The following is an 11,046-nucleotide window of genomic DNA, read 5'->3' on the forward strand; positions in this document are numbered from 1 at the left end:
ATATATATATATATATATATATATATATATATATATATATATATATATATATATATATATATAGAGAGAGAGAGAGAGAGAGAAAAAAAACTTATGATTAAACATAAACAAAATCTAAATTATGTTACCTTACAGATCATTATCCCTATCAATTAATTTGTAATCACTTAATACAACAATTTATAATTTTATACAGATTTTCGCAAAAAAAAAAAAAAGTTATATAATATTGTTAAAAAAAACTAAAAGTTGTTACATAAATAACAAAATTTTATATAAAATATAGAATTAACAAATCCTTAAAAATTATACTAATAAAAAGGCGTCTTATATTTCCTTACAACTGATTGGAGAAAAATAAGTTGAAGATGGAACCCTTTCAACGTATATGTCATGTCACTTACCTTATCCATTCTTTTGCTTTGGATAATGCTGCCACGTCCCTTTCCCCACCAAATGCTATTGACTATAAAATATAAATACCCATCACACACACAAACTCTTAAACATCCACAATACAATCCCTTTCATTTCATAACAAAATCTTCATATTTTTTGTGTCGATCCTTTAAAATATAATGTTGGCTATTTTCAAGAAACATTTGGTTAATGCACCAAAAGAACTCAGTAGCCCATCACACGATCATCATCAAAATCATCATCCTTCGAACCAATTCTTGAATTCTAATCCCAATGCTTTCTCATTTTCTTTTGGCAATGATGCTTCTTTCGCCTTCGACTCTTCCTCTCAACAAAGGTATTTTCTTTTTTTTTTTTTAATCTTTGGATAATACATATTTATGTAATTGGTCAAATACTTAAACATTAATTCGTTATTTATTACATTATACCCTAAAATATTTTTTTTCCTTTAAGTTTTGGTTTATAACTTTCGTGAAATGTATTTGTAGGTTGTTTAGTAGCATGGATGACATTTATTGCATATTCTTGGGAGGTCTAGACAACTTATGCACCCTTAACAAGCAATATGGGCTAACAAAGCTCGCCAATGAACCAATGTTTGTGATCCAAGCTTACAAGACCCTTCGTGATCGTGGCCCATACCCGGCCCACTCAGTCCTCAGGGAGATGGAGGGTAGTTTTGGGTTTATACTCTATGATCTCAAGGCTAAAACTGTCTTTGTCTCACTTGTAAGTGTCCTCTCATTACTTATACTCTCTCATGTATCATGTTATAAAGAGGGCGTGTTCGACATTTTACTTAATATGATAAATTGGTGTTGATGATCCATAGGGTGCCGATGGAGGAGTGAAGCTTTTCTGGGGCATAGCGGCTGATGGCTCGGTTGTAATTTCTGACAACTTGATGGTCATAAAGTCTAGGTGCTCCAAGTCATTTGCTCCCTTCCCAACCGGTAAGGGTTCCAAAACTTTCGATTTACTTGAAGAAAGGGTAATTTTGTCTTTTCGTTATGATTTGATATGGTATGTAGATTGATATTTGTGGATTTTTGTGTGTTGTATAGGGTGTATGTATCATACAGAAGGGGGATTAATGAGCTTTGAGCATCCAAAGAACAAAATGAAGGCAATATCGAGGGTTGATAGTGAAGGAGTGATGTGTGGTGCTACATTTAAAGTTGATGTGTATTCAAAGACCACACAAGCAATGCCTAGGGTTGGAAGTGAAGCTAATTGGGCTACTTGGGGATAAGGGGAATGATAATTTCCTTTTGACTTTTTATTGTATAGAACTTTCATCATAGATTTGTTACTTATTTGAAAAAAAAAAAAAAAAAAAAAAAAAAAGTCTACTTCTATTGTTTTATGTCTCTTAATGATATTTGTTTGTTTTTTCTGTTTTTGTTACTTTACTTTACCCAATGGTTCACATATTTCTTAAATAACCATCAATTTAATGACCATTATGAAATACCACTATTCAGTATTCACTACTTAAATGCCTTTTTTTTTACCTTTTCTATTTTTACCTCATATTTTTTTTTTATAAAATGTCTCTCAAGTCTCGACTAAGTCTTCCTTTTCGAAATATAAAGCACTCTTTTGTTAGGAAAGTCGTTTGTAAAAATCCCTACCACACAAAAAAATATATATACACTTCAGAAAAAAAAATGTAATCTTAATAAACAATTTCTCAGTAGTGCTAAAAGAATGGGTGAATAGTTTGTTTTTACAAGGGCCTATAGGCCCATTTCGTAGTAGCCCATTTAACAATCTAGGCCCAATTCCCGGTGGCTATTTGGCAGGGTTTTGGGGTTAAATGTGTCGTCTATATAATAGCATTTCCATTTCCAATGCTCATTATTACACTTAAGTTCAGTTGGCTCCCTTGTGAAATGTGTGGTGTGGCTATATTTAGAAACATGGTTAGTTTTTAACGAGTGTAACTTTTGTATATTAATAGAAAACGTATAACTTTCCACTTAAATGTTATTACCAGTGACATTGAACAACACAAACCAAACTTATCATTTTGAAACAAATGATCTATACTAACAATAAACTTATAAGCATGTTATTATAAATTATTATTATTTTGTACATTTGGTAAATGGTCTTTTGTTTTGGTTACTAATTGAATTGAATATCTCAATTGAATGGGTTGAGACAATCCAAGTATCCAACCCAAATAGTAAATTGGTTGCTGATGAATAGACACGTTTAAAATTAAAAATGTAAATAAATCAAATTAATTAATTAAATAAAGATTACACCTAACTCAACGAGTTCCAAACTTAAATTAAATTTGAAAGTACAACAAAAATAGAATCCCAAATCAAAAATACACATAAATCGTCCAAATAATTTTTAAACAGGGAATTTTTTTGGACCAATGTCATTTATAACACAATATTTTACAATAACTATCAAACAAAACATACATTTATCAACTATCATACAAAACTACAAATTACAAAAGTCCGAATTTGATATGATCCACAATATGATTCTCATGAACTCGTTATAGTTTAAAACAAAACTTATCAATATGCATCAACGAAGATCTGCAATATGTTCAAAAATAATCCATCAATAAACGATGTTTTTCCCATTAAGTCATAACTATTTACAAATTTTCCCTCCTTTATATATTAAGTATTAATTTATGTAAAAAATCTAACCTCGATATCTGGTAAAGAATCATATGTTTTCTTGTCATGTGTATTAAAGAGTGTAATGCCACTGATTTTCTGCATTCCAAGTTCCATAGCAATCAGATTCTGCAACAAATAATGCAAAAGTCGTTACAAAAGTCTGTTGAAATTTTAAAAAAAAATTAGGTAACAATAAATCGTGCGTGACAAACATTGATAAAAAGTTATAGAAAAAATATAAAATTTCACCGGTTTATGGATTTAGCCATATAAATATAATAAAAATAAAAGTTAGTGCACATAACATACCAGTTGAAAATCCAAAGATTTGTATGCCTCCACCTGAGGTAAAGCCTGAGAAATATAAATATTGAATTGAAAATTATCATATCATTTTGTGAATAATCCAAGACAAAAAAAAAATAATAATAATAATAATAATAATAAGAAAGAAAGAAAGATTTACAATTCTTTTAAGTCCATTAACCACAACAGCTTTTTCCTCATGATTATCAGTCAGAGATAACACAACTTCAAATGGCCCAACATTTTTCTCACTAAGATTTGTTACACTCAACCCCACCTACACAAAACCACAAAAAATATATATATAAATTAATGTTCAAAATTAGTCTGAAAAACTAAAATAATTACTTATATGGTTTGTTCTCAAGTTTAAACAATGTGAATAGAAATGATTTAATCTTTAACAAAAAAAAAACGGAGAGGAATTGAAAATTTTTGTGTCCTCGAGTTTTGGCTAATTTTCTCTCCAAAACTGAAAGCTTTTATAGCCTCTTGTAATGACAAAACTACCCTCAACTTACGCCCTCTGTTTTCGTTCCCCATTAGCGTTGTATGTATAAAATGTTGTCTCAGTAAAAGATAAATGAGGTTTATAAAATGTTCAAAATCATAAATATGAAATCAAGTATTATAGGAAGAATTAACTTAAATGTTGTTTCTTTTTTTAATTGTTCTACTTAATCACAAGGGTTAATCTCAAAAAAGACATTATATTTTGTGTATTTTCGAAATTAAACCTCAAATTTATTTTTTCTCTGAAAAAGACCTTGTATTTTTTTCATTTTTTTCCAAAAAAAAGTAAAATGTGAGGGCTTTGTTGAGAAAAACTAAAAAAGTTGAGGGTTTTTTCTGAAAAAAGACAAAGTTGAGGGTTTTTTCGGAAAAATGGAAAAACAAAAATACAAGGACTTCTTCAGGCAAAAAATAAAGTTGAGGTTTAATCCGGAAAAAAACACAAACTATAAAGGTATTTTTTTAGATTAACCCTAATTAGAACAGTAAATAATCCATTAAAGTTAATTAAACATAATACAAGTAGAATAAAATTGTACTTACTGTGAAGGGTTTTTCCAAAATGATGACAGGTGGCACTTTGATAGCTTTCAATTCAATCTCTTTGTGTGCAATGGGCTACACAATGACGAAAAGAATAATAATAATAATAATAATAATAATAATAATAATAAAGAATCAAATGCTTAAACTTATAGATAAAATAATGTCATGTGTTGAAGAAAGTCAAGAAAGTCAACTCACATTTCCAAGAATTTGTTGTGTTTGTAAACGCCCAGGTTCACCTAAATTTGTACGCCATGTTATTTGAAGTTTACCAAGGACATTATTACCCTCGATCTTTGTTGGTGTAGATAATTCATCTAATGATTTTAATTGATAAAGATAATTGTGAATTCCTCCGCCTGATTTAATTAGAACAGGCTCCTTGAATATCTCTCTGTTGCATTTTTAAATCAATATCAAAAAAAAAAAAAAAAAAAAGTAAGTTGAGAAGTTATGAAGCAGCTAAAGAATTGGTTATATTGAAGTTTAATGTTTCGGATGAAAAGGTGTAAAAGGGTATTCACGTCTTTTTGCACAGACAAAAAAAAAAATTGCAATTTTTGTATCATTCATCGGTCCTAGTTAAACTCGCCGATGATTTTCAGGTTAAATTAATCTCATAAAAGACCTTATATTTTGTGTTTGTTCTGGATTAAACCTGATTTTTTTTTTTGCATGAAAAAAAAAACCTTGTATTTTTTCCGAACAAAGCCCTCGGCTTTGTATTTTTTTTCCAAAAACCCTTGATCTTCTAAATGCTTACAAATAAACCCTCAACTTTTTTAGTTTTTTTCGAAAAAACCCTCACATTTTACAATTTTTTTTTGGAAAAAAATGACTAAAAGGGTCGTATCGGAAAAATGAAAAAACACAGGGTCTTTTTCAAGCAAAAAAAAAAAAGAGGTTTGATAAAAGAAAAAGGGAAATTGTCAGAAAAGTCCAAATATTTTCAGAAAAGTTACACTTCAATCCCAAGTTTTTTTTGAACATAAAAGTCCCGATTATTTGTAAAAACACGATAATATGTCATTTCCTATTAAAGGACAAAAAGTTAATTTGAGCCAATAATGTGGACTTTTATGTTAGAAAAAAATAACAAAAACAAAAACAAAAAAACTTGAGACTAAAGTGTAACTTTTCCGAAAATATTGGGAGCTTCTTGACAATTTTCCAAAAGAAACACAGAATATAAGGTTTTTTTAGATTAACCCTTCTTTCTATTACAACATTTCAATTTTTTTTTATTTAGGAATTGTACTTTGAAAAATCTACATAAATTTAGCATTGTACTTTGAATTTTTTATATTATAGATTACAAAATCTATTCATACTTGGACACTAACATTGCTAAAATTGGATAATTTTTTCAATGTGTAAAGTTTTAATAGGAAGAAATGAAAGTAATAAACAAATCAATGAAAATATGTTGCCATTGAAACCCTAATTTTATTTAGTCACACAAAAAACCTGTTTAAAACACCCTTTTCTGAATGATGATCATCAGATTTTAATAATGTTGCACTCCATTGTAAAGTTGGCTCAAATTCCACTTGATCCATATAAAGATTTGATTTTGTATTATTTTCTAAACAAGCCTCCAAATATGTCGTTTCCTGAGACAACAAAAGGAGATGAATCACCACAAGAAAATGTCAAAAAAAGTAACGTACAAATGACCATTTTACCCTTCTATCTAAAACCAATAATACCCAATACACACAGAATAAGAACTTACACACACGTATTTTTAACCAATGCCAACCTACCTTCACAACACGGACCTACATAAGAATATACATAACAAATTAGTAAAAAAATAAGTTAAATGATGTAATAAAAAATTTTAAAAAATAAAATAAAAAATACCTTCGTTCTGACAGAAAGTGGATTTGAAACTATGAACTTGAAATACTGAGGGAGATATTTGCGTTCAGCATCACCATCACTGTATTGAGCTGTACACACCAAGCTAAAGAAAAATATAAATTTAGATTAGAATATAAAAATATAAAATAATTACCAAAATGCATAAAAGTTCACCATTTTATGTATTTTAACATGTGAAAAATAAGTATAACAGAAACTAGTTAAGTGGCTAAATCGATAAAATGGTAAAAGTATGTTAAGTGTTTTGTTTTTTGTATGTTACCCTAGAATAAAAAAGGCAGAAGAAAACATTTGAAATATTAAATCTAACACCATCATCATCATCATCATCATCATCATCATCATCATCATCATAAATGATAATAGATATATTTCTTACGTGTGTGCACCAAGTTCTTTAACATCATGTTCAACAATGAAATCATAACGCCCTCCTGCTCTTATTGTTTCTACAGGTGTTTTTGTTGTATCCAAAAGCAGAATCCTCTGTCTTTCTGTTTGTATTTCTGCCTGTGTTCACTTAAATCATTAACTTCAATACTTTTTTTGAAAAAATTTGTTACATAAAAACAGTTTACAACTGGACGTTTTTATTATTAGGATGAGAAGGGCATTCATGTCTTTTTCAGAAGATAGATTGAGTCTTGCCTTTTGAGTGGGAGAAAAGATTGTGAATTGCCATATTTATATATCTCATTGGTTTTAAGCGTATATAAATTTCAAGAATTGTGAATCAAATTGAAGCTTTGCTTCTTCTACTTTTTGTACCAAAATATATAAAAGAGCAAAATAGTGAGTTTAAAGAAGAAACATCACCTTGATTATAATGTCCCTCACTTCAAAACTAGAGCTGTTGTTGATGCTTATATAACTACAAAACGTTTCTCCAAGATATATTGCCCTACAAAACAATGTATACAAACACAAAAAGCTAAATCTCACTGAAATTTATCAAAAGTTTACAAAATTATACTCCATGAATCCTAAAAAAGTGACTGTTATAAAGTTTGAGGTTCACTACACTAATTTTGCAACTCCAAAAGCAACACAAAACATATGATTCTGTTCTAATTATTCATTAGCACATGATCACACTATCCAATCACCCGCCTAATTCAGACCTTTTTGGTCATAATTACGTACAAGGAATCAACATGTCTTCAAAGAGTGCAGCTTTCAGATTAAACTCAAACTTTTCATGAGCAAAATGCTAAGAAATAAGCTGATTTTTGTGCAGGGAAAGTATAACCGCGTTAACTTTCTTATATCAACAATCAAAAAAGCGAACAACTGTTGTGATATTCGCATCACATCCATATCAATTTTGCATCCAGATGAAGAAAACTTATGCAGATATAATTTAAATAAAAGAGCAGTAACGACTGTTTATTTAACATTGAGTTAAAAAAGTGACTCTTACCCGAATGCCTGAGGGAGAACAAGCATACCGGAGAGGCCCATGGCGTCAGAGGGATCATCACGGAGGAGGAACCGATTACTGTAGGTCAGATCGGTGGAGTCGGTGGTTGTTGATTGAGATTGGATGAGACGACGAATGTGAGGTGCGGCGGAAGGATCGTCCAAGAGATCCTCACCGACGATGAGATCGGAGAGGTCGAATCGGAGTGGGGTTTCGATGTGGAACGTCGGCCGACATAACCGCATCACCCTGAAGGCTAGCGAGTGTAACGACTGTGTGCTGCTCATCTCTCTCTTTCTCTCTCTCTAGAAGAATTCAAGTTGAATGTTTTCAGAAACGAAGAAGAAAGAAAATGGAAATTTGAGGGGTCGTAAGGGTGGAGGGCGGCACCTCTACACAAGTGATCTCTTTGTCACACCAAGGTGGTGTCACATTTTTACTTTCTTTTTTTTTTCTTTTTTTTATAACTATTTTTATTTAATAAAACTTCTTTTTTAAATAAAAAACATAATTTCAAAAATATATATATTTTTCATTAATTAAAAATACAAATACCATACATTAATTTAAAAAAAAAAACCTAAAAAATTAGAAAAGCAAATTAGAAACATAAAATCTACAACTTTAAAAAAAAATAATAATAATAATAAAAAAAAAAAATCACCAAACGATTAAAAACTTGAAAAAAAAATAGAAATCAGCCACAATTCATGTAGTGTTTTCTCACTTCCTCCTTCATTGCCAAAATCACTTCAAGCTCCGCACCGGTCATATTCGACTTGTCCGTCGATAGTATTCGCATGTCGCTCTCTCTTTGTTTCCGACGCTCTCTTTCGGAAACAAGTTGCAAAATCTTGTTCATTTTGTCTTTTATACCCTTCATGTCGACCCCCATTTCTTTCAAATCATCTAATTATGACGCTTTGCCTTTGCCTTTGCTTTTTGTTCTGTCTCTTCCCATTGGTCGGGAAGGTGGTGAAACTGGAACAGGTTCATCTTTGTTCAGATCAAATTGGACACGAGCATCTGATGTAGTGTGGTCGGACTCAGATGTTCTGTTATGTTTTGAACCATTGTCGATATGCTCGTCTGATGTTTTGCTACTCAGCCATTTCTAGTTATCTTTCAATAAATTCCAAACATCAAGAAACTTGAAAGCCTTCAGATTTTCTTTTTGGTACACTTTCAACGCTTTCTTCAAAATCACTTCATCGCTTTCTCCACTTTTCCATTGACGTTTCATGTTGTTCCATAACTCATTAAACAACATGACTTCCTTGTTCATCTTCCCCCATTTGGAGTACACTTGATGTTTTGAACGGTATTCTCCATGGTTCATTCCTTTATGGAACATGTGTAAAACGCGAATCCAAAAGCGGTCATGCTTTTGGTCTTTTCCAACCGTCGCATATTCTGAAATATCGATCCAAGATTGTGCCAACACTAACGCTTCGAAAGGTTCCCAACATCTAGCATCCGCCTTCTCTTTTCTTTTAGTTGCTGCTCGAGTGGGCTGAGTTTCTGTAACGAATTCCGGTTCAGAATCAGTGCTTGTGTTTATGTTTATTGAACAAACTCGGGTTGAGACAAAAAATCAAATGGATTAAAATCTGGGTCGGGTTGTGGTAGTGGTGGTGTTTGTGGTAGTGGTTGAGCTGGTCGTTGTGGAAAATATGGAAGCATACCGCCGTAGTGGTAATACGAAGGTGAGAAAATCGGTTGATCAAATGTAGGTATTGGGGTGTTGGTGTTTCTGACTGGTGTTTTTTCTTTGCTAGGCCTTTTGGAAGAAGACATTTTTCAAAAAAAAAAAATTGGATGAAAAGATTGTGTAAATATTTGTGTAAAGGTGGTGTGAATGTGGTGTAAATGGTTAAAATGGTAACATATATATATATATATATATATATATATATATATATATATATATATATATATATATATATATATATATATAGATGGAGTAATGATTAAAAAAAATTACACAAACCTTGACTGTTCAACGGTCAAACATGGAAGAAAGCACCTAGCCAATCAGATTGCGCGGTCTTCTATAGCCGCACTACGGTTTTGGCCACACGAAACCGCACCCCAGGGGTGGTGTTCACGGTCCACATGGCTGCATCGTGGTTCCAAACCGCACCCCACACTGTATAGCCTAAGTAAACGTTTGACGTCTTTTCGAACCTATAAAAATCCGTTGAATGGGCACCGTTTGATTTGGACTAAAAAATCATCTTTTCCCGTAAGATGGGTATTTCCCACAAAGCTATAAATCAAAGTCTGGATGGAAAAGAAAACATGTTGGACATTTGTGCCCCAACAAAAAAAAGTGTATTCCCTGTGTCGTCTCCATCCACTATCATCGTCTTCCCTTTGTCGATCTTCATCACTTGCCTTCTCCGACCAGCCTCCCCTCGCCAAGCAGCCTTTTTTGTCACTGGCTCCGCCTCACTGCTCCGCCCACACGTAATCTCTTCCTTTTTTTTCTTTTTCTGTCGATTTCTTCTGGGGATTAAAATTAGAATTTATGATTTCTTTCGATTGTATGTTTCATTTGTTTTATCTTTGTAACATTCGAAAATCCATGTATTTTTTCCATTTATTCTTTTAATATTGACCCTCCCCCCTACGCTGGGTGTACGTGCATGTACGATTAGCGTACGAGGGCACGCATCATCGAGCATCGGAGCCTCGTACGCGGGGCGTACAAGGAAGTATGCAGGGCGTACGTGGCCTGGATTAGAAACCCTAAAATTTTGGTCTTGTGTCCAATTTAAACCCTCTTACGACCTTTGGACCTCACTTACATCAACCTTCATTGCCTCTCAATGTCCCTAGAAACCCTAATTTCCATTGAAAGTGAGTTTGAGCTTGGAGTGTCAAAAGGAAGCCACTTTTGGGTGTGTTTGCAAGGAGAAGAGCTTGTGTCGCAATCCTTGGGCGTGGTAAAGCTTCTAGATCCAACATCTTAGGAAACTTATTGAGGTATAAATTTCATACATTGCTTGTCTATTGTTTAGATCTCCTCTTGATCTTGTTTTGGTCTTTTTGGTCCCTTTTGGAAGGTCTTGATGATTTAAGACCTTTTGAGATGCCAAACCTTGTAGATCCAAATGTTTAGCGGCCTATTTCAGTGTAACGCCCGATAATTCTAAGGTATTTATTCAAATTTGGTTATTTAATTATTATGATTTTAGGCCTTGAAGCCATTATACTTGTTTATTTTAGGCTTAGGGTGTGACGTACGTAGGGCGTACCACCCCATGTACGCAGAGTGTACCAGAGTAAAAGGAA

The 11,046-nt window shown here is 32.2% G+C and overlaps 3 protein-coding genes across 3 annotated transcripts; 1 reads left to right on the forward strand and 2 right to left on the reverse strand.

The window, feature by feature from the left end:
* The first annotated feature begins 499 nt into the window (after positions 1-499).
* On the forward strand, positions 500-1,819 carry LOC145046203 (stem-specific protein TSJT1-like). Its single transcript, XM_078994503.1, has 4 exons — positions 500-757; positions 912-1,152; positions 1,256-1,376; positions 1,488-1,819. The coding sequence occupies exons 1-4, from the start codon at positions 579-581 to the stop codon at positions 1,673-1,675; spliced, it is 729 nt and encodes a 242-aa protein (XP_078850629.1). The 5' UTR covers positions 500-578; the 3' UTR covers positions 1,676-1,819.
* Positions 1,820-2,697: 878 nt separating this feature from the next.
* On the reverse strand, positions 2,698-8,148 carry LOC145046212 (uncharacterized). Its single transcript, XM_078994511.1, has 12 exons — positions 7,750-8,148; positions 7,146-7,230; positions 6,709-6,839; positions 6,309-6,411; positions 6,209-6,223; positions 5,910-6,055; positions 4,641-4,836; positions 4,440-4,514; positions 3,544-3,660; positions 3,387-3,431; positions 3,105-3,203; positions 2,698-2,987 (listed from the first exon to the last, which is right to left on the reverse strand). Exons 1-12 carry the CDS (start codon positions 8,034-8,036, stop codon positions 2,967-2,969), a joined length of 1,320 nt encoding a protein of 439 aa, XP_078850637.1. The 5' UTR covers positions 8,037-8,148; the 3' UTR covers positions 2,698-2,966.
* A 715-nt stretch (positions 8,149-8,863) lies between these two features.
* Positions 8,864-9,546, reverse strand: LOC145013821 (uncharacterized). Its single transcript, XM_078972204.1, has 2 exons — positions 9,435-9,546; positions 8,864-9,270 (listed from the first exon to the last, which is right to left on the reverse strand). Exons 1-2 carry the CDS (start codon positions 9,544-9,546, stop codon positions 8,864-8,866), a joined length of 519 nt encoding a protein of 172 aa, XP_078828330.1.
* Positions 9,547-11,046: the final 1,500 nt, after the last annotated feature.

Source organism: Lactuca saligna, chromosome 1 (genome assembly GCF_052625555.1).
Source record: "Lactuca saligna cultivar CGN05327 chromosome 1, ASM5262555v1, whole genome shotgun sequence".
Classification (NCBI taxonomy): domain Eukaryota; kingdom Viridiplantae; phylum Streptophyta; class Magnoliopsida; order Asterales; family Asteraceae; genus Lactuca; species Lactuca saligna.

What these genes read in the sequence shown, in the direction of transcription:
- LOC145013821 (XM_078972204.1), bottom strand. Translation starts at nt 9,546, where the DNA reads ATGTCTTCTTCCAAAAGGCCTAGCAAAGAAAAAACACCAGTCAGAAAC. An exon ending in TTCGTATTACCACTACGGCG is followed by an intron (nt 9,271 to 9,434) that starts GTATGCTTCCAT and finishes AATTCGTTACAG; the next exon opens with AAACTCAGCCCACTCGAGCA.
- LOC145046203 (XM_078994503.1), top strand. Translation starts at nt 579, where the DNA reads ATGTTGGCTATTTTCAAGAAACATTTGGTTAATGCACCAAAAGAACTC. An exon ending in GACTCTTCCTCTCAACAAAG is followed by an intron (nt 758 to 911) that starts GTATTTTCTTTT and finishes ATGTATTTGTAG; the next exon opens with GTTGTTTAGTAGCATGGATG. An exon ending in AAACTGTCTTTGTCTCACTT is followed by an intron (nt 1,153 to 1,255) that starts GTAAGTGTCCTC and finishes GATGATCCATAG; the next exon opens with GGTGCCGATGGAGGAGTGAA.
- LOC145046212 (XM_078994511.1), bottom strand. Translation starts at nt 8,036, where the DNA reads ATGAGCAGCACACAGTCGTTACACTCGCTAGCCTTCAGGGTGATGCGG. An exon ending in GTTCTCCCTCAGGCATTCGG is followed by an intron (nt 7,231 to 7,749) that starts GTAAGAGTCACT and finishes ATTGTTTTGTAG; the next exon opens with GGCAATATATCTTGGAGAAA. An exon ending in AAAGAACTTGGTGCACACAC is followed by an intron (nt 6,412 to 6,708) that starts GTAAGAAATATA and finishes ATTTTTCTTTAG; the next exon opens with CTTGGTGTGTACAGCTCAAT.